This window comes from Triturus cristatus, chromosome 9, assembly GCF_964204655.1.
Source record: "Triturus cristatus chromosome 9, aTriCri1.1, whole genome shotgun sequence".
NCBI classification, from domain to species: domain Eukaryota; kingdom Metazoa; phylum Chordata; class Amphibia; order Caudata; family Salamandridae; genus Triturus; species Triturus cristatus.
Window position 1 is genome coordinate 7,446,452 of NC_140592.1, and position 23,501 is coordinate 7,469,952.

The 23,501-nt window shown below is 48.0% G+C and overlaps 1 protein-coding gene across 1 annotated transcript in view; it reads right to left on the minus strand.

The window, feature by feature from the left end:
- The window catches only part of STAB1 (stabilin 1), a 1,212,756-nt gene that overhangs the window by 936,668 nt on the left and 252,587 nt on the right, over positions 1-23,501 (minus strand). The window contains exon 6 of the mRNA XM_085624210.1: positions 16,976-17,045. Within this exon, the coding sequence (XP_085480336.1) occupies positions 16,976-17,045 (70 nt within the window). The remainder of the gene's footprint in view (positions 1-16,975; positions 17,046-23,501) is intronic.

Sequence of the window (23,501 nt, forward strand, 5' to 3'; positions counted from 1 at the left end):
CTGGCAGATCCGAAAGATGTCGGCATTAAACGTCTCTGGGTAACCTTCTTCTATCGCCCAAATATTGACTGCCGGCTTATGTCCCTACAAAAGGAGCAATCAATGGGTTAGGGTCAATAGGGACATTCCATTCCGTATCAAAGCCAGCCAGACAAGGTCGGGAAAAAAACTCTTAGAAACAGAAGTGTAATCAATCAATCAATCATTTGTAAAGCGCACTACATACCCGCGAGGGTCTCAAGGCTCGAGGGGGGGGGGCGCTACTGATTGAACAGCCAGGACTTGAGTATCCTCCTGAAGGTCAGCAGGTCTTGGGTCCGTCGTAGGCTCAGTGGGAGGGTGTTCCATGTCTTGGTGGTGAGGTGAGAGAAGGATCTCAAATAAATAAGAAAGTATGCTGTTCCTAAAGAGAATTATTAGTGAAAAAAGAGATAGATGAGTCCCTGATGTCAGGAGGGAAATCCTCCTTTAGGAAAAAGACCCTCACACACCCGGCAGACTAGCTGTCATATGTCGTCAGCATGTGGCCCAGATGTAAAGTGTCATCATCGGGTCTGCTCCGAATCGGGGCGGCGCTGCAATCCCCGATCGGCGACCCCAAAGGCGCCTTTTAATGGAGATCTTCATTCCATAGTTGCCGGTGGGTGAATGCAAGTGAGGGCCTTAAAGTGAAAAGAGTGTGGTGAGTGGAGTGTATTTAAAAATAAGTAGTGGGGAGCCTGAATAGTGTTTATTAAATGACTGGGGTCCCACTCTTACAATAAAAGCAATACAGTGCGTAATATTACAGTTAGATTGACTGTATTACGCTGTGGTCATAGATGGTCAACATGTTTCTTGCTTAAGTATAGTAACCGCAATTCTTCAGGACCAAGTGATTCACACACTCATTGGTAGTGGTAGTGGCTAATATGGCACTTACCACACATACAGCACCCTAATAAGTGGTGACTAGTGCAGGTTTAGGAAAAATGCCTGAAAAAGAAAAACAGGGACACAAATATACATGTAAAAACCAATCACATCGCGACAAGCATGATAGGTCTCATCTCTTAACAACTACGATCATCAGTTGTCATGCAAATTCACTACTACCAAGTGTTCAACTATGAGGTGGAACTAGTTGTGAACACCCTATAGAAGTGGGCTAAAAAACGGGAGAAATCAAAATGATTATTTTTGACCATTTCCCACTGTGACTGGTGCTGGGGCAGAAAATTGAGAACGCCGGATGCGTGAGGTGTCTGGTGGCATCGGGGCAGAGACAACAGTTAATTGGGTTCAACCACTCACCCTTAACTGCAGGGCTGAAACATCCAACGAGCTGGCGCTGGAGGCAGACACCGGATAGTACAGTGTCCTAATGATACACAGAGCGGCGCCCAGCGGGTAGAAGGTACATCCGCAAGAAAAAGAAATAGAGAGCTGATCATTTAGTAGCATGATCACATAAAAAGGAAATCCGCATAGTATGAAGACCCAGGTACCACGAGGGGATACTTACAGAAGTCCGTAGTACAGGACGCCTATCCACCTACCCTTGATCCACGCCGACTCGGGGGACGAATCTCAGAACTCCCGAAGGGATTATCTAGCGTAGATCAGCCAATCCGGGCCGTGCACTAATTGATACGTCAGAAAGGTACTGGCGGAGAGACTAGCGCGCGAGGTCTACTTCCGGTAAAGGAAAGGGGAGGGATATGTGCGTATGGCAGGACGCGCCGCGTAAACCACAGAATGTGATGACGCGGGGTCACGTGTGACAACAGTGTTACGTGATGAGCCCTTATTGGTTGCTCTTGCTAGGGTTGTTATGGTAACCAAGTGAACTCGTATCAGTCCGAAATGTTTGGATTGGACTTAATTCCACGAATCGAGCCGCGAAAGAATCTTTATATATATGACAAATGCGTGTTGTTTGCACATGGAGTAGTGTCATCGTTGTATTGCCAGTTCGCATATTTTAAGTAGCCAGTTCGAATGTTAAGGAAATTGGCAAGCATATATCATAGGATCTCAATGGGTATCTAATGCAAAGAGATCATATTGTTGACAACTTGCATGTTAGGGAAACTGACATAAGTGTATCAGAGGATGCCTAAAGGTACAAGTCTTAATATGCTCTGGTGTCTAAGAGTCATATGCTTGAACGAGGGTGGATCCACAAAGGTATAAGACGTCTATTGGAGACAGCTAGTTCTGTCACGTCACATATTTGTGAGGCTGTTCCACGGGATGTCCTCGTTCAATCCATCGGTATTAGAGGATAGTCTCATCACCCACCTCTGCTCCAGGGTGAATAGTTTAGTTTTGGTGACATTCTTAGGGGACTGCAGAACTACCCACTTGAAAGAGTCAGGGGAGTGGTTATTTTCACAGAAGTGCTTGGTCATCCTAGTGTTCATTTTTTTGCATCGGAAATTACTCCGATGCTCAATGATTCTCGTCTTCACTGATCTGGTCGTCATCCCTATGTAGGGTAAATTACACGGGCAGGTTATTAGATAGACGCAGTAAGCAGTGTTACAGTTGGTGTGCGTTCTGCATTCCCACGTGGTCCCGTTAGGAAAGACGACGTCTTTGGTTATTTTAGTTTGAGGACATACCACACAATTACCACAAGGGTAATGACCCCTAACGGGGGGAAGGTTCCATAAGGTCGATTGAATGGTATTCACTGGTGGTTTGGGTTTAGGTCTGGTATGTATTAATCTCTCCTTCAAATTGGTGGTGCGTTTGAAGGCAAACCGGGGGTTAGGTATTGTAAGTTCCCCGGTGTGGAGGATACCCCAATGTTTCTTAATGATTTTCTTGAGTTGTGAAGAGTTTGGGGTGTAGGTGATCACACAGGTAAGGCAGTCGTCAGTTTTTTTCTCTCTTGGTTCAAGTAACCCTTCCCTGTTATTGTTACGGGCACGTTTGTAGGATCTCTGGATGTCCCGGTTCTGGTACCCCCTCTGGAGGAGATTGGTCATAAGGGTTATAGACTCCTTTTTGAAGTCAGTAACAGTGCTACAATTCCTCCTAATACGGAGGAATTGACCAAAGGGTAAATTTTGTTTGAGCGCCCCAGGGTGGTAGCTGTTAAAATGTAGCAGACTATTTCTATCAGTCGGTTTGCGATGTAGTGTGGTGCTCATTTGATGATCGTCTAATATGATCAGGAGGTCCAAAAAGGGAAGCTGGTGGTCAGAGATGGTACTCGTGAATTTTAAATATGGATTTAAAGTATTAATCCATTGGCAAAACTCAATGCAGTGTGCTTGATCACCCTTCCAAAGGATCAAAATATCATCAATGAACCTCTTCCATAACAGGATATTAGCTCTGTAGGGGTTCGATTCGTTATGGATGGCTCGTTCCTCAAATGCTGCCATGTAGAGGCAGGCCACACTAGGGGCAAAGGTACTCCCCATCGACGTGCCCTGTGTCTGATGGAATAATTGGCCTTCAAATTCAAAGAAGTTCTCTGTAAGAGCTAGAGTGGCACATTCAATAATGAAAGGGCGGGGGGTAGGTGATACCCATTCCAGATTACTCAGAGCATCCTCTATTACATCAAGGGTAGCCCTCTGGGGGATATTTGTATAGAGGGCCTCAACATCAAGGGTGATGAGGAAGTCAACCTCTCCCTGATGTTGGGTGTCCTCTAGAAGCCTGAGTACATCGGTGGTGTCTCTTAAGAATGAAGGGGTGCTTTGGACTAGAGGTTTGAGAAAGTAGTCTGCAAACTGGGAAAGGGGTTCCAAAAGGGAACCAATCCCAGAAACAATAGGTCTCCCTGGGGTCGGATTTGTGCCCTTATGTATTTTGGGGAGACAATAGAAGTAAGGAGTTCTTGGTTCGCCAATGACTAGGAAGTTAGCCTCTTTTTTCGTGATCCATCCCTGAGTTTCGGCATGGAAGACCATGTTCGTGATCAGGGACTTGAGCCTGTTGGTGGGATCCTCCTGGATAGGAGTGTAGTATTTCCTGTCCCGTAACTGGCGTTCACACTCTGTGCGGTAATCACAGGTTGACATGATAACCGTTGCGCCACCCTTATCTGCTTGTTTTATGGTGATCAGGGGGTCGTCATTAAGTGAGCGTAGTGCTGCTTCTTCCTCGTTAGTGATATTGTGGAAGGTCGCAGTGGGTTTAGCTTGCTTCCAATCTTTAAGAACGGCCTGTTCATAAGTTAACACCTCGTTAGGGACCATCCCGCTGTGTGGTGTAAAGGTAGAGGGTTTATGGAGGCCAGAGTCTTCACATTGACCCTCTGGTCCATCCTGAAAGTAAGCTCTAAGACGTACTTTGCGAAAAAAGGCTTGAATTTCACACATTTCTTTAAAGTGATCGACCTTAGGTGTTGGTACGAAGCCCAGACCCTTCTCAAGCACCCGTCTTTCTGTGTCATCAAGAGTGCGGGAAGAGAGGTTAACAACTAGCGTCTCTTGTTCTGGGCTTGACTCCTGGTCTCCATGGATGTTGAGGGTTGTTCCTGCCAGTGCACTTTCTTGTCGTCTCCTCTTCTCCGCCCTCTTCCTCTGCCCCAGCCTCTGCCTAAAAAAGGGGGGCCTTGTTGGTAAAAGGGTGGGGGCGGAGGGGGACCCGGTTGGAAGTTGGGAAAGTGCCAGAAGGGTGGGGTTGGCTGATATTGTCCCTGGAACGGGATCATAGGATAGTGGGAGTAGTTCTGTTGTCTCTGTCTATTCCGATTGTTTGAAAAGCTGCCCCCACTAGAATCGCTACTCGTATTGGAGTTGCGTCTGGAACCACTAGACTCCTCTTCAGAAGAGTAGCTGTTAAGCGTGGATGTATAATCCGCCTTAAGGTAGGGATAAACCTTTTCCTTATCAAACTTTTTTATGTCTTTTTGTAGTTTGGTAATCTTCTGTTTCATTAAAAACTCTTTGTTCTCCGCTATTTCATTATTGATTTCAGACAATTTAGTTTTAAAAATTGCCGTGGTTAAGGTGACTTTAACAGCCCCCTCCGCATTCTGAATTCTGATCAGAAGAGCATCAGCTAGTCTCTTGGACGTATTAATTATTAGAATCAACCAGTCCCTGGTGCATTTCCATGACACCAGGGACCATTCCTTTTTGAAAATCATATCGTCAAGAAAGAGGCGGGGAAAATTTTTTACAATTAACCCATTCGGGGCGATGTTGGCCCTCAGGTATTCTGTCATCATCGCTCCATGCAATGTGATTTTCAGCCATTCTCGTTTCAATGTGGTAAGGGTCATGAGGTCGTCTGATTGGGCTCCAGAGGTGGAACTGTTATCAGGCCCCAGAAGGGACGGAGTTCGTAGAATTTCTGCAGCTATGTCATCGCCAAAACTCAAACCTTGGCAATCATCCATGGTTGAGTATAAGGTTAGTCTAAAATAGAGGGGCAGTCAATGTACCCAAAAACAGGAGTAGGTTATGTGTGACACAACGAAAAATATACACATATAAGGCCAGCAGATAATCTAGTGCCTTAAGTAGTGTGGGTGGACCAAGGCTTCAAAATAATGAAAGTCTCTGGTATCCTATGTCGTTCCTACGGGATGACCCCGTGCAAAACATGGTACTTAAAAAGAGGAGGAACAGGGGCTGTTTATGACAGGTCCAGCATACATAGCCCAGAAGTACTCAAATAAATAAGAAAGTATGCTGTTCCTAAAGAGAATTATTAGTGAAAAAAGAGATAGATGAGTCCCTGATGTCAGGAGGGAAATCCTCCTTTAGGAAAAAGACCCTCACACACCCGGCAGACTAGCTGTCATATGTCGTCAGCATGTGGCCCAGATGTAAAGTGTCATCATCGGGTCTGCTCCGAATCGGGGCGGCGCTGCAATCCCCGATCGGCGACCCCAAAGGCGCCTTTTAATGGAGATCTTCATTCCATAGTTGCCGGTGGGTGAATGCAAGTGAGGGCCTTAAAGTGAAAAGAGTGTGGTGAGTGGAGTGTATTTAAAAATAAGTAGTGGGGAGCCTGAATAGTGTTTATTAAATGACTGGGGTCCCACTCTTACAATAAAAGCAATACAGTGCGTAATATTACAGTTAGATTGACTGTATTACGCTGTGGTCATAGATGGTCAACATGTTTCTTGCTTAAGTATAGTAACCGCAATTCTTCAGGACCAAGTGATTCACACACTCATTGGTAGTGGTAGTGGCTAATATGGCACTTACCACACATACAGCACCCTAATAAGTGGTGACTAGTGCAGGTTTAGGAAAAATGCCTGAAAAAGAAAAACAGGGACACAAATATACATGTAAAAACCAATCACATCGCGACAAGCATGATAGGTCTCATCTCTTAACAACTACGATCATCAGTTGTCATGCAAATTCACTACTACCAAGTGTTCAACTATGAGGTGGAACTAGTTGTGAACACCCTATAGAAGTGGGCTAAAAAACGGGAGAAATCAAAATGATTATTTTTGACCATTTCCCACTGTGACTGGTGCTGGGGCAGAAAATTGAGAACGCCGGATGCGTGAGGTGTCTGGTGGCATCGGGGCAGAGACAACAGTTAATTGGGTTCAACCACTCACCCTTAACTGCAGGGCTGAAACATCCAACGAGCTGGCGCTGGAGGCAGACACCGGATAGTACAGTGTCCTAATGATACACAGAGCGGCGCCCAGCGGGTAGAAGGTACATCCGCAAGAAAAAGAAATAGAGAGCTGATCATTTAGTAGCATGATCACATAAAAAGGAAATCCGCATAGTATGAAGACCCAGGTACCACGAGGGGATACTTACAGAAGTCCGTAGTACAGGACGCCTATCCACCTACCCTTGATCCACGCCGACTCGGGGGACGAATCTCAGAACTCCCGAAGGGATTATCTAGCGTAGATCAGCCAATCCGGGCCGTGCACTAATTGATACGTCAGAAAGGTACTGGCGGAGAGACTAGCGCGCGAGGTCTACTTCCGGTAAAGGAAAGGGGAGGGATATGTGCGTATGGCAGGACGCGCCGCGTAAACCACAGAATGTGATGACGCGGGGTCACGTGTGACAACAGTGTTACGTGATGAGCCCTTATTGGTTGCTCTTGCTAGGGTTGTTATGGTAACCAAGTGAACTCGTATCAGTCCGAAATGTTTGGATTGGACTTAATTCCACGAATCGAGCCGCGAAAGAATCTTTATATATATGACAAATGCGTGTTGTTTGCACATGGAGTAGTGTCATCGTTGTATTGCCAGTTCGCATATTTTAAGTAGCCAGTTCGAATGTTAAGGAAATTGGCAAGCATATATCATAGGATCTCAATGGGTATCTAATGCAAAGAGATCATATTGTTGACAACTTGCATGTTAGGGAAACTGACATAAGTGTATCAGAGGATGCCTAAAGGTACAAGTCTTAATATGCTCTGGTGTCTAAGAGTCATATGCTTGAACGAGGGTGGATCCACAAAGGTATAAGACGTCTATTGGAGACAGCTAGTTCTGTCACGTCACATATTTGTGAGGCTGTTCCACGGGATGTCCTCGTTCAATCCATCGGTATTAGAGGATAGTCTCATCACCCACCTCTGGTGATGAGACTATCCTCTAATACCTCTGATACACTTATGTCAGTTTCCCTAACATGCAAGTTGTCAACAATATGATCTCTTTGCATTAGATACCCATTGAGATCCTATGATATATGCTTGCCAATTTCCTTAACATTCGAACTGGCTACTTAAAATATGCGAACTGGCAATACAACGATGACACTACTCCATGTGCAAACAACACGCATTTGTCATATATATAAAGATTCTTTCGCGGCTCGATTCGTGGAATTAAGTCCAATCCAAACATTTCGGACTGATACGAGTTCACTTGGTTACCATAACAACCCTAGCAAGAGCAACCAATAAGGGCTCATCACGTAACACTGTTGTCACACGTGACCCCGCGTCATCACATTCTGTGGTTTACGCGGCGCGTCCTGCCATACGCACATATCCCTCCCCTTTCCTTTACCGGAAGTAGACCTCGCGCGCTAGTCTCTCCGCCAGTACCTTTCTGACGTATCAATTAGTGCACGGCCCGGATTGGCTGATCTACGCTAGATAATCCCTTCGGGAGTTCTGAGATTCGTCCCCCGAGTCGGCGTGGATCAAGGGTAGGTGGATAGGCGTCCTGTACTACGGACTTCTGTAAGTATCCCCTCGTGGTACCTGGGTCTTCATACTATGCGGATTTCCTTTTTATGTGATCATGCTACTAAATGATCAGCTCTCTATTTCTTTTTCTTGCGGATGTACCTTCTACCCGCTGGGCGCCGCTCTGTGTATCATTAGGACACTGTACTATCCGGTGTCTGCCTCCAGCGCCAGCTCGTTGGATGTTTCAGCCCTGCAGTTAAGGGTGAGTGGTTGAACCCAATTAACTGTTGTCTCTGCCCCGATGCCACCAGACACCTCACGCATCCGGCGTTCTCAATTTTCTGCCCCAGCACCAGTCACAGTGGGAAATGGTCAAAAATAATCATTTTGATTTCTCCCGTTTTTTAGCCCACTTCTATAGGGTGTTCACAACTAGTTCCACCTCATAGTTGAACACTTGGTAGTAGTGAATTTGCATGACAACTGATGATCGTAGTTGTTAAGAGATGAGACCTATCATGCTTGTCGCGATGTGATTGGTTTTTACATGTATATTTGTGTCCCTGTTTTTCTTTTTCAGGCATTTTTCCTAAACCTGCACTAGTCACCACTTATTAGGGTGCTGTATGTGTGGTAAGTGCCATATTAGCCACTACCACTACCAATGAGTGTGTGAATCACTTGGTCCTGAAGAATTGCGGTTACTATACTTAAGCAAGAAACATGTTGACCATCTATGACCACAGCGTAATACAGTCAATCTAACTGTAATATTACGCACTGTATTGCTTTTATTGTAAGAGTGGGACCCCAGTCATTTAATAAACACTATTCAGGCTCCCCACTACTTATTTTTAAATACACTCCACTCACCACACTCTTTTCACTTTAAGGCCCTCACTTGCATTCACCCACCGGCAACTATGGAATGAAGATCTCCATTAAAAGGCGCCTTTGGGGTCGCCGATCGGGGATTGCAGCGCCGCCCCGATTCGGAGCAGACCCGATGATGACACTTTACATCTGGGCCACATGCTGACGACATATGACAGCTAGTCTGCCGGGTGTGTGAGGGTCTTTTTCCTAAAGGAGGATTTCCCTCCTGACATCAGGGACTCATCTATCTCTTTTTTCACTAATAATTCTCTTTAGGAACAGCATACTTTCTTATTTATTTGAGTACTTCTGGGCTATGTATGCTGGACCTGTCATAAACAGCCCCTGTTCCTCCTCTTTTTAAGTACCATGTTTTGCACGGGGTCATCCCGTAGGAACGACATAGGATACCAGAGACTTTCATTATTTTGAAGCCTTGGTCCACCCACACTACTTAAGGCACTAGATTATCTGCTGGCCTTATATGTGTATATTTTTCGTTGTGTCACACATAACCTACTCCTGTTTTTGGGTACATTGACTGCCCCTCTATTTTAGACTAACCTTATACTCAACCATGGATGATTGCCAAGGTTTGAGTTTTGGCGATGACATAGCTGCAGAAATTCTACGAACTCCGTCCCTTCTGGGGCCTGATAACAGTTCCACCTCTGGAGCCCAATCAGACGACCTCATGACCCTTACCACATTGAAACGAGAATGGCTGAAAATCACATTGCATGGAGCGATGATGACAGAATACCTGAGGGCCAACATCGCCCCGAATGGGTTAATTGTAAAAAATTTTCCCCGCCTCTTTCTTGACGATATGATTTTCAAAAAGGAATGGTCCCTGGTGTCATGGAAATGCACCAGGGACTGGTTGATTCTAATAATTAATACGTCCAAGAGACTAGCTGATGCTCTTCTGATCAGAATTCAGAATGCGGAGGGGGCTGTTAAAGTCACCTTAACCACGGCAATTTTTAAAACTAAATTGTCTGAAATCAATAATGAAATAGCGGAGAACAAAGAGTTTTTAATGAAACAGAAGATTACCAAACTACAAAAAGACATAAAAAAGTTTGATAAGGAAAAGGTTTATCCCTACCTTAAGGCGGATTATACATCCACGCTTAACAGCTACTCTTCTGAAGAGGAGTCTAGTGGTTCCAGACGCAACTCCAATACGAGTAGCGATTCTAGTGGGGGCAGCTTTTCAAACAATCGGAATAGACAGAGACAACAGAACTACTCCCACTATCCTATGATCCCGTTCCAGGGACAATATCAGCCAACCCCACCCTTCTGGCACTTTCCCAACTTCCAACCGGGTCCCCCTCCGCCCCCACCCTTTTACCAACAAGGCCCCCCTTTTTTAGGCAGAGGCTGGGGCAGAGGAAGAGGGCGGAGAAGAGGAGACGACAAGAAAGTGCACTGGCAGGAACAACCCTCAACATCCATGGAGACCAGGAGTCAAGCCCAGAACAAGAGACGCTAGTTGTTAACCTCTCTTCCCGCACTCTTGATGACACAGAAAGACGGGTGCTTGAGAAGGGTCTGGGCTTCGTACCAACACCTAAGGTCGATCACTTTAAAGAAATGTGTGAAATTCAAGCCTTTTTTCGCAAAGTACGTCTTAGAGCTTACTTTCAGGATGGACCAGAGGGTCAATGTGAAGACTCTGGCCTCCATAAACCCTCTACCTTTACACCACACAGCGGGATGGTCCCTAACGAGGTGTTAACTTATGAACAGGCCGTTCTTAAAGATTGGAAGCAAGCTAAACCCACTGCGACCTTCCACAATATCACTAACGAGGAAGAAGCAGCACTACGCTCACTTAATGACGACCCCCTGATCACCATAAAACAAGCAGATAAGGGTGGCGCAACGGTTATCATGTCAACCTGTGATTACCGCACAGAGTGTGAACGCCAGTTACGGGACAGGAAATACTACACTCCTATCCAGGAGGATCCCACCAACAGGCTCAAGTCCCTGATCACGAACATGGTCTTCCATGCCGAAACTCAGGGATGGATCACGAAAAAAGAGGCTAACTTCCTAGTCATTGGCGAACCAAGAACTCCTTACTTCTATTGTCTCCCCAAAATACATAAGGGCACAAATCCGACCCCAGGGAGACCTATTGTTTCTGGGATTGGTTCCCTTTTGGAACCCCTTTCCCAGTTTGCAGACTACTTTCTCAAACCTCTAGTCCAAAGCACCCCTTCATTCTTAAGAGACACCACCGATGTACTCAGGCTTCTAGAGGACACCCAACATCAGGGAGAGGTTGACTTCCTCATCACCCTTGATGTTGAGGCCCTCTATACAAATATCCCCCAGAGGGCTACCCTTGATGTAATAGAGGATGCTCTGAGTAATCTGGAATGGGTATCACCTACCCCCCGCCCTTTCATTATTGAATGTGCCACTCTAGCTCTTACAGAGAACTTCTTTGAATTTGAAGGCCAATTATTCCATCAGACACAGGGCACGTCGATGGGGAGTACCTTTGCCCCTAGTGTGGCCTGCCTCTACATGGCAGCATTTGAGGAACGAGCCATCCATAACGAATCGAACCCCTACAGAGCTAATATCCTGTTATGGAAGAGGTTCATTGATGATATTTTGATCCTTTGGAAGGGTGATCAAGCACACTGCATTGAGTTTTGCCAATGGATTAATACTTTAAATCCATATTTAAAATTCACGAGTACCATCTCTGACCACCAGCTTCCCTTTTTGGACCTCCTGATCATATTAGACGATCATCAAATGAGCACCACACTACATCGCAAACCGACTGATAGAAATAGTCTGCTACATTTTAACAGCTACCACCCTGGGGCGCTCAAACAAAATTTACCCTTTGGTCAATTCCTCCGTATTAGGAGGAATTGTAGCACTGTTACTGACTTCAAAAAGGAGTCTATAACCCTTATGACCAATCTCCTCCAGAGGGGGTACCAGAACCGGGACATCCAGAGATCCTACAAACGTGCCCGTAACAATAACAGGGAAGGGTTACTTGAACCAAGAGAGAAAAAAACTGACGACTGCCTTACCTGTGTGATCACCTACACCCCAAACTCTTCACAACTCAAGAAAATCATTAAGAAACATTGGGGTATCCTCCACACCGGGGAACTTACAATACCTAACCCCCGGTTTGCCTTCAAACGCACCACCAATTTGAAGGAGAGATTAATACATACCAGACCTAAACCCAAACCACCAGTGAATACCATTCAATCGACCTTATGGAACCTTCCCCCCGTTAGGGGTCATTACCCTTGTGGTAATTGTGTGGTATGTCCTCAAACTAAAATAACCAAAGACGTCGTCTTTCCTAACGGGACCACGTGGGAATGCAGAACGCACACCAACTGTAACACTGCTTACTGCGTCTATCTAATAACCTGCCCGTGTAATTTACCCTACATAGGGATGACGACCAGATCAGTGAAGACGAGAATCATTGAGCATCGGAGTAATTTCCGATGCAAAAAAATGAACACTAGGATGACCAAGCACTTCTGTGAAAATAACCACTCCCCTGACTCTTTCAAGTGGGTAGTTCTGCAGTCCCCTAAGAATGTCACCAAAACTAAACTATTCACCCTGGAGCAGAGGTGGGTGATGAGACTATCCTCTAATACCGATGGATTGAACGAGGACATCCCGTGGAACAGCCTCACAAATATGTGACGTGACAGAACTAGCTGTCTCCAATAGACGTCTTATACCTTTGTGGATCCACCCTCGTTCAAGCATATGACTCTTAGACACCAGAGCATATTAAGACTTGTACCTTTAGGCATCCTCTGATACACTTATGTCAGTTTCCCTAACATGCAAGTTGTCAACAATATGATCTCTTTGCATTAGATACCCATTGAGATCCTATGATATATGCTTGCCAATTTCCTTAACATTCGAACTGGCTACTTAAAATATGCGAACTGGCAATACAACGATGACACTACTCCATGTGCAAACAACACGCATTTGTCATATATATAAAGATTCTTTCGCGGCTCGATTCGTGGAATTAAGTCCAATCCAAACATTTCGGACTGATACGAGTTCACTTGGTTACCATAACAACCCTAGCAAGAGCAACCAATAAGGGCTCATCACGTAACACTGTTGTCACACGTGACCCCGCGTCATCACATTCTGTGGTTTACGCGGCGCGTCCTGCCATACGCACATATCCCTCCCCTTTCCTTTACCGGAAGTAGACCTCGCGCGCTAGTCTCTCCGCCAGTACCTTTCTGACGTATCAATTAGTGCACGGCCCGGATTGGCTGATCTACGCTAGATAATCCCTTCGGGAGTTCTGAGATTCGTCCCCCGAGTCGGCGTGGATCAAGGGTAGGTGGATAGGCGTCCTGTACTACGGACTTCTGTAAGTATCCCCTCGTGGTACCTGGGTCTTCATACTATGCGGATTTCCTTTTTATGTGATCATGCTACTAAATGATCAGCTCTCTATTTCTTTTTCTTGCGGATGTACCTTCTACCCGCTGGGCGCCGCTCTGTGTATCATTAGGACACTGTACTATCCGGTGTCTGCCTCCAGCGCCAGCTCGTTGGATGTTTCAGCCCTGCAGTTAAGGGTGAGTGGTTGAACCCAATTAACTGTTGTCTCTGCCCCGATGCCACCAGACACCTCACGCATCCGGCGTTCTCAATTTTCTGCCCCAGCACCAGTCACAGTGGGAAATGGTCAAAAATAATCATTTTGATTTCTCCCGTTTTTTAGCCCACTTCTATAGGGTGTTCACAACTAGTTCCACCTCATAGTTGAACACTTGGTAGTAGTGAATTTGCATGACAACTGATGATCGTAGTTGTTAAGAGATGAGACCTATCATGCTTGTCGCGATGTGATTGGTTTTTACATGTATATTTGTGTCCCTGTTTTTCTTTTTCAGGCATTTTTCCTAAACCTGCACTAGTCACCACTTATTAGGGTGCTGTATGTGTGGTAAGTGCCATATTAGCCACTACCACTACCAATGAGTGTGTGAATCACTTGGTCCTGAAGAATTGCGGTTACTATACTTAAGCAAGAAACATGTTGACCATCTATGACCACAGCGTAATACAGTCAATCTAACTGTAATATTACGCACTGTATTGCTTTTATTGTAAGAGTGGGACCCCAGTCATTTAATAAACACTATTCAGGCTCCCCACTACTTATTTTTAAATACACTCCACTCACCACACTCTTTTCACTTTAAGGCCCTCACTTGCATTCACCCACCGGCAACTATGGAATGAAGATCTCCATTAAAAGGCGCCTTTGGGGTCGCCGATCGGGGATTGCAGCGCCGCCCCGATTCGGAGCAGACCCGATGATGACACTTTACATCTGGGCCACATGCTGACGACATATGACAGCTAGTCTGCCGGGTGTGTGAGGGTCTTTTTCCTAAAGGAGGATTTCCCTCCTGACATCAGGGACTCATCTATCTCTTTTTTCACTAATAATTCTCTTTAGGAACAGCATACTTTCTTATTTATTTGAGTACTTCTGGGCTATGTATGCTGGACCTGTCATAAACAGCCCCTGTTCCTCCTCTTTTTAAGTACCGTGAGAGAAGGATCTCCCACCGGTGGATGTTCTTCGGATGCGCGGGACAGTGGCGAGTGAGAGGTCGGCGGAGCGTAGCTGGTGGTTGGGAATGTAGAAGGAGAGCTGTCTGTTGAGGTAGGCTGAGCCGGTCTTGTGGAGTGCTTTGTGTGAGTGGATGAGGAGCTTGAAGGATATCCTCTTGTTGACGGGGAGCCAGTGCAGGTTTCTCAAGTGGGGGGTGATGTGGCTGTTTAGTGGTACGTCGAGGATCAGTCGTGCCGAGGCGTTTTGGATGTGTTGTAGTCATTTGATGAGCTTGGTTGGGGCTCCCACGTAGAGGGTGTTTCCGTAGTCGAGTCTGCTGCTGACGAGGGCCTGGGTGACTGTCTTTCTTGTATCTGTCGGGATCCATCTATAGATCTTGCGGAGCATGCGGAGGGTGTTGAAGCAGGAGGAGGAGACGGCGTTGACTTGCTTGGTCATTGAGAGCGTTGAGTCGCGGATGATTCCCAGGTTGCGTGCGTGGTCGGTGTGTGTCGGGGCTGCCCCCAGGGCCGTCGGCCACCAGGAGTCGTCCCAGGCTGAGGGTTGGAGCCAAGGATGAGGACCTCCGTCTTGTCCGAGTTCAGCTTCAGACGGCTGATCTTCATCCAGGCGACGACGGCCTTCATTCCTTTGTGGAGGTAGGAGATTATGTTAAGGTCGTGCTGTCGGGCGATGTGTGCGAGCGAGGCCATGTAAATGTTGAACAGTGTCGGGCTGAGGGAGGATCCCTGGGGTACGCTTCAGATGATCTCGGAGGCTTTGGAACGGAATGGGGGTTCGGCCGGAGAGGAAGAAGGTGGTCCATTCCAGAGCCTTGTCTCAGATCCCGGCATGGAGGCGTGCGCATAGTGTGCAGTGGCAGACGGTGTCGAAGGCAGCGGAGAGGTCTAGGAGGATGAGTGCTGCGGTCTCACCATTATCCAGAAGGGTCCTGATGTCGTCGGTGGCGGCGATGAGGGCAGTCCCAGTGCTGTGGAACCCTGACTGGGAAGGGTCCAGGATTCTGTTTTCTTCGAGGTATCGGGTTATCTGTCTGTTGACGATTTTCTCGATGACCTTGGCCGGGAAGGGGAGCAGAGAGACGTGCCGGAAGTTCTTGAGGTCTCTTGGGTTTGCCTTAGGTTTTTTGAGTAGGGCGTTTATCTCGGCATGTTTCCATCTCTCTGGGAAGGTCACGATCTCGAGGGAGAGGTTGATGACTTTGCGCAGGTAGGGTGCGATGGAGCTACTTGCTTTGTTGAAGACGTGGTGTGGGAATGGGTCTGACGGAGAACCGGAGTGGATTGTGCTCATGGTCTTGATAGTGTCATCGACGTTCACGCTGGCCCAGGCTAGCAGGGGGTCGTGGTCGATGGTGTGCGGAGGGTCTGTTGTGTTGCTGTCTGTTGGGGCTGTCTGGGTGTTGAAGCTGTTGTGGATGTCTGCTATCTTGCGGTGGAAGAAGGTGGCGAGGGAGTCGCACAGGGCTTGCGATGGGGGGATTTCGCAAGCCCTGCGTCGACCCCCCATCTGAGCCTTTACATATTGGAACATTATCGGTGCTGTTCGGGAGAGCTTTTACTGAGCAGGAACTAAATTGTAATCTGCAACCAGATCATTAAAAAGGTCCCCTTGTGAGGTGGGCTTAATATGGACCTGATCGGCACCGGCCTGTCCGGGTCCGTGAGATCCTACAAACAACAGTTAGTGCCCGCATGAAGATTTAATGTAGCAAGATCACTCCTCCCATCTGCGGCTTACCTACCATGTGTAGCATTGCAAACATTCATACACAGCATGAGAAAACTCTGCTTGAGTGTCAACAAACCCGAGAACTCAAGGAATCCTCTTCGGCTTGAGGTCCAAGGGACTCTAATAAGAGTCCCTGGGCCCCTCTGGCTCCCCCCTCGTGGATGGGACCCCACTGGCAGTCAAGGATACACAACCACCTACACGAGGCTCTACTATGGAGCCCCACGTGTCCTGAAGGTTAACATGATGACGTCTAAGCACCGTCCACCAATCAGGACCCCCCCAATGTCCCCTGAACCCCTGCTGCATCCAACTCTCAGCGCCCACAATGCAGGGTTTACTCTGACAGGACATTATGATCACTACGACCACCCGGTCAGCCTTGACCATTCAGCCCAGTTCAGGGCTCAGTCGTGTTGTCTGGTGGCAGCGGATGACTGCACATGGGCTGTAGTGAGACCAGCCCCTGTCTGTGGGGTGGATTATACTCCCTACGGCAAGGACCCCCCCAGGCAAAGGTTGATCAAAGAATCAAAGAGGGAACAATGAAACCCGACATGAGGAGAGAGCTGGAGACAAAACTCACACAAAATAAAACCCACTCTCTTGGCTTCAAAAATGTGTGTCACTCACCTGAAGAGCAGTCCGGCCCGAAGGCGCTTTCATCAGCACACTCCTGGCACGCGAAGCCGCCAAACCCCTCCTGCACAGAAAGCCGGGGTGTTAGGGCGAGGCATGAAATAAATAAATAACTAAATAAAGAAATAAATATCAGAATGTAAAACTCCTGGTGTGACCCTTGACTCTACATCAGACTTTGAATACTTATCTACCATCGCCACAGCTTTCACCAGAGCACCTCGGCACGGTTCCCAGTGCTGCTGAGCGAACTAAAACCAGCAGATCGGTTTATATTTCTGAAGCACAAACCATTCTGGGGACATCAAAGTATATTGGTGCCTCATCATTGGCTCTGAGAGAAAGAGGTGCGCAGTGAGGGATTGTTAGTTCGTATGGTGGTGATAACAAACACATGCTGTAGGCTGACGTTTCAATTCAAAGACTCGGGCGCGATTACGATGTCTTTAGGAAACTGTCCCGAACGTATCGGTTCTCCGAGTCCAACACGAGCAGTCATCACATGAGCAGACATCACACTGAACACGAGCAGCCGTCAAGCAAGCCGCCGTCACATAGAACACGAGCAGCCGCCACACTGAACACGAGCAGCCGTCACACTGAACACGAGCAGCCGACACACTGAACACAAGCAGCCGTCACACTGGACACGAGCAGCCGACACACTGAACACAAGCAGCCGTCACACTGAACACGAGCAGCTGTCACACTGAACACGAGCAGCCGACACACTGAACACAAGCAGCCGTCACACTGGACACGAGCAGCCGACACACTGAACACAAGCAGCCGTCACACTGAACACGAGCAGCCGTCACACTAAACACGAGCAGCCGTCACACTAAACACGAGCAGCCGTCACACTAAACACGAGCAGCCGACTGTAGGAGAGTAGGGTCTGCTTTCTATGTTCACCCCCACTTTTTGCTTTTGCTTTACTGGTTTTCGACTTAGATGTGGCTGTGGGCCTGCTAATCAGACCCACAGCCCTGCTGTTCTCTCTCTAAATTAATACTATGTACTTTAGGTGCATAACCCATTTGGATAGGATCACCTTATTGGCCCCTGTACAGTGTACCCTAGGTACCCAGGGCATAGGTGTACCCTAGGCCTACCAGGGGCTGCAGCATGTATTATGCCACCCCTGGCCTGGCCTTCCATTTTGACACAACTGGCTGATCACTCAGCTGGGGCAAGGTCATGTAATCACCCCTTGCTTAGGTGTAGTATTCCTATACCTAACTTACATATAGACACATGTGTACCTATCAGTCACTCCTATGGCAGGCCTTAACAATCCTGGAGGCAGAGTGCTTGGTAACATGTGAGATGGTGCTCTAGCATGAGCTGAGCTTGTCTGCAGCTTTCAGAACCATGTCCTTATAGCTGTTCTATGATATAGCCTACCATATACTCTTAAAGTGCCTTATAATCTTAAACGGTGTAGGAAGGTGGATATCTGACTATGGTTACCCCCAAATTTTTGCCTAGTGTCTAGCTGGTTTTTCGACTTAGTTGGCCTGAGATCCTGCCATTCAGGCTCTCAGGCTATCTGCTCTCTCTGTAAAATGGACTCCATGTACCCTAGGTACATACCCAATTGGTTGGATCACCCTGTCAGCCCCTGTACCAGTGTACACTAGGTACCCAGGGCATTGGTGTATCCAAGGCCTGCCAGGGGCTGAAGCATGTATTATGCCACCCCAGGCTTGGCCTAACAATCTGACACAACTGGCTGATCACTCAGCTGGGGTAAGTTGGTGTAATCACCTCTTACTTAGGTGTAGTATACCTATACCTAAACTTAAATGGGACACCTGGTAACCTATAAGTCACTCCTATGGCAGGCCTTAACAATCCTGAAGGCAGAGTGCTTGGTTCCATGTGAGATGGTGCTCTGGCATGAGCTGAGCCTGTCTGCAGTGGTCGGAACAACTTCCTTCTACTGTTTCCAGATATCGTCATACCATATACTCTTAAGTGCATTATGAACCTCGCGGTTAAATGCTATCTTTGGTTTGGCTTTATCAAAACATGTCGAGTAAGGTGTCATACGAATTGGAATACTAACCCCTCGCCAATTCTGGCGACGGGGTTAGCATTCCACCCTTCTAGAGGGACACGACATGTACAGTGCCTGAAACCCGGGTAAAATCAGACATAGCCTCAGCTCCACAAAATGGATGCTGCCACCACAGACACAAGTCTGCCCTCCTGCTGCTGGGAGTCCTTCCAGCTTGGGAGGTGTGGACAAAGGGTTTCCTGCCAGGGGAGGTGCATGCACCACCCCAGACAGGATTTTGTGTATTGGTCAGGTAGGGCTTGAAAGAAACCAGACATGCCTGTGGCTCACAAGGAGCCTCGGGGCATATGCCAGTTCAAACCGGTCCTGGGGCACACCAGTCCCGGGCCTGGGGCGAGCTGGACAAAGGATTGGGGGTGTAACCACCCCCCTTCCTGGTCCCACCCATAGGGAGGGACCTAGCAGGTAGTCCGGCCCCTAGAATCCGAATAAAGGTAGGAGCTGTGTCCTAAGACTTCAGACATCCTGGAATCAACTTGAAACTAAGAAGAAGACGGGAACTTCGACATTCTGCTGCACAGAAGACTGAAGAAAATCTCCCCTGTGGTCAGGGAGTGACCACCTTGCTAACGCAAGCACCATCCAGCGAATCACCGTCTGCTTTGCCGCCGCCTCCCGCCGGAGCCCGAGCCCAGAGACTGACAAGACCTGGACCTCCAGACCTCTCACCGCCCGATCCACAGTCCCTGCAAAGAGGAGACCCATGGAGGCACCGAGACACGTGGAGCCAGCCATCTTGGAACGACTACGACAAGCTGACCAGTGCAACAACCGAGGCTCCCTCCAAGTTGTGCTTTGGGTCCTGAGAAGCCCAACCCTCGAGCAGCATCTGCACCAAAGGTGAGCCCTCCAGCATCTCCACGATCTGCGTGGGGCCCTTCTGCATTTTGCCACTCGACGCGCCTAACCGGTTGCTGGCCCGCTGGCTAGTGGCCATCTTGGCGACGAAATCTACGACAAACACCGCTGGTCTGGTTGCTCCAGACTGGCCCTTGCTCCCCTCCAAAGGAGCAGTTCCTCTGACCTTGCTGGTCAGAACCATCAGCTTAAACTCCTTGCCTACAACAATTGCTTTTGCCAAGGCTTGTTTGCTTCGATCAAGTCGCCGACACCGCCGACAGCGAGAGCCTGCGTGGGACAGCTCGTGACTCGACTCCTGGACGTCGTCGACCTTCAGGGACCACGTGGCTGCAGAGTCAAGCTACACCTTCCTTCCTGTTTGCACCCGACATCGCCTGGTACCCACTTGGTGCCACGCTGGTCACTGGCTAGTGACTGTGAACACTGTCCCCTCTGCTTACAGGTCTTCAACATCTCCGATCCACTCTTGGATCCACTGCATCTCTTCCCGACCGACCGCCTGCAGCATCTTTGTCCCAGGCTCAACGGAACAGATAGAAGAAACCCGACGCACTTTGAGGCCTATGCACCCGCTTCCTGTGGGTGAGGTAAAGCTGGTACTCCGGTGCCCATGTGTCGTAATACATCTCTAGTGCCTGTGTTCCAAATCTTAAGTTCCTAGGTCATCCGGAAGATTCCTTTTGCAGTAACTTTGTACTTTTTACGCACCCATTGAAACCTATGGGAGCCCGCGTGTGACTATTTGCTCTGCACACGCCACCCGTGGACCTCCTGGTCACTAACTGACGTTAGCTCCTTGTAGGCCCAGCGATTCTAGAGGCCCTAGGCCTTTTCCCTTTTCTGTTCGTGGTACTTATACCACTATTTTAGTATATGGTTCGAGTGGCCACCAGGGCCTATCCATATAAAGTGCAACTTCTGTGTATTCTGTTATAATCTTGTTTGACGATTTGTGCTCCTGTGCTCATAAAGAGACTAGGGGTTACTTTGAGAAATAAATACATATATATTTTGAATATATATCTGTGTGGTGTCCTTTCATTGGTATAAAAGGGGGTTACTATTGGTAAAACAGCCTGCTTAACACGCTTCACGAGTTTAGCCTCAAAGACTGCTTAGCCTACGCTACCACTAGGGCAGCTAGTCCGAAAAGGTTGACTTACAACCACACCATAAGGGTTGCTTGGCATGGTACAAGGTGGTCACTAGAACTAGTGAACAGCATATACCAGGCCAACTTCTCACATTGGTGAGCAGCGGTTGGATTTGAGCTTGCTGTGTTTTACCATTGTAATCTCTTGGTTACCAATTGAAAGATCACATAGGTACCTGTAGGTACATATAAAACAAGATTAGATATACATAAGTTCTACTGAACTTAGTTGTTGTAGAGCAAAGGGAGTAGCACACCCTGACTACAACTACTAGATAGGTTTAGTAGGTAAACCCAAGTGTAGGTAGATTGCAACACATCCACCCACACTTAAGAGCAATGGCCGGGGCAGAGGGGTCCACGGTACCCATCTCTGTGGAGAGTGACCCCCAGAGGGCACCATCCAGCTTTGCTACCCTTAATCAGAATGAGCTCAGGCATTTGGCAACTCTTAGAGGCCTTAAACAGCCCAAGAACCCAAACTCTGCTGAGCTCAGAGAGCTCTTACAGAATGATGAGAATCAGAGAGCACTCAAGAAAGCTTCCCAGTTAGCCCCCTTAGGGTCAGGAACAGGAGGCCCCCCTTCTGAAGATACTACAGAGGTACCCAGTTCCAATAGCCATCCCTTAGATGAGAACCATACTACAGGGGAGGAAAGAGATGGGGATACAGATGTGAGTGGGGATGAAGGGAGAACTAGCCCAGTGCCAAGTGTTATACTTGGCCCAGCTAAACTAAGGCTGTTGGGGACTGACAGTGGGTTCACCCCATTGGATCTCCCCAGTGGACTTAACACAGGGCTTGGAAGGCAAAGGAATCGCTCAGGTGACTCCAATGCTTCCCATGGCTCTAGAGGCTCTCAAGGTCACTCCAGAAGGAGACTGACCACCCCTCAGAGGAGGGAGCATGAGGCCAGAATGCAGGAAGCCCAGCTGAGGATCAGGAAGCAGGAGCTAGAAGTAGCCCTGATGGAAGAAAAACTGAACAAGGCTAGGCAGCCTAGAGAGAGTGGGTCTATACCCACTGGTGGCAGCAATGTCCCTAGGGACAAAGATAGGGTCTTTGACAATAGGAACCTGTCCAAGATTGTGCCCCCCTACAAAAGTGGGGATGACATCCACAAATGGATGACTGCTCTTGAGAGAGCCTGCAAAGTGCAGCAGGTTCCTGAAGACCAGTGGGCAGCAATCTTATGGCTCTCCTTTGAGGGGAGAGGCAGAGATAGACTCCTCACTGTTAGAGAAGAGGATGTCAGAAATTACAGAGTCCTGAAGAGTGTCCTAGTTGATGGGTTAGGCTTAACCACTGAACAGTACAGGTTAATGTTCAGAGACACCCAGAAGACACAGACTCAGGACTGGTCTGAATATGTGGAATGTGCCACTAAGGCTTTGGAGGGTTGGTTGCTGGGAAGTAAGGTGTCTGATTATACAGGATTGTACAATTTGATGATGAGAGAGCAGATTTTAAGTAATTGTCAAAACCAGCTTCTCCATCAACACCTGGTAGACTCAGATTTGACCTCTCCCCAAGAATTGGGAAAGAGGGCAGATAAATGGGTCAGGACCAGGATCAGGCCTAAAAACCAGGGTGGTGACCAAAAGAAAGATACCACCAAGCCTCAAGAGAAGGGTGGGGATAAAGAAAAAGAGAAACCTTCCTCAGGGCCCCAAAACTCCACACAGGGTGGTGGGTCCCAAGCTCCCTCCTCTACCACAGCTAAAAAGCCCTACTGCCATGAGTGTAAAACTCCTGGGCATTGGAAAACTGACAGCGGTTGCCCAAGGGCTAAAAACAAAACTGTTCCTCCAATTACTCCTGTCACACCACCTATTACTGTCAGCAGTAATCCCCCAGGTGGTGGGAGTGCCCCCAGAAATCTGGGTGGGTTTACTTGGGGAACACAGGGGGACCCTGGCTTAGCCAATTCCCCTACAGCAACCACTCTTGTCTGTGATGGTGGCATGGGGTTTGCCAACTTCACTGCCTGTCCCAACACCTTGGGTAGGTACAGACAGGAGCCCTACATCAATGGTACAAAAGCTGAGGCCTACAGAGACACTGGAGCTAGCATCACAATGGTGGCCCATTGGCTAGTTCCCTCTGAGCAGCTTTTGCCTGGTTTCTCCTACCAGGTGACTAACATTGATGGCAAACAAAACAGTCATCCCATGGCAGAGGTATGTCTCAGCTGGGGAGGGGTCACTGGCCCTAAAAGGGTAGCAGTGTCCCCAACCTTGCCTGTAGACTGCTTACTGGGGAATGACTTAGAACTCTCAGCCTGGGCTGGAGTTGAACAAGACACCCATTCTAAAATGGTAGGCCTGTCACAAAAGGGTAGGGGGGTTGTGCCATTCACAACCCCTGTCCAAATAGATTTCCTCCCTGAAAAGGTTGGAAGGGCAGTGGTAGCCACAGCCCA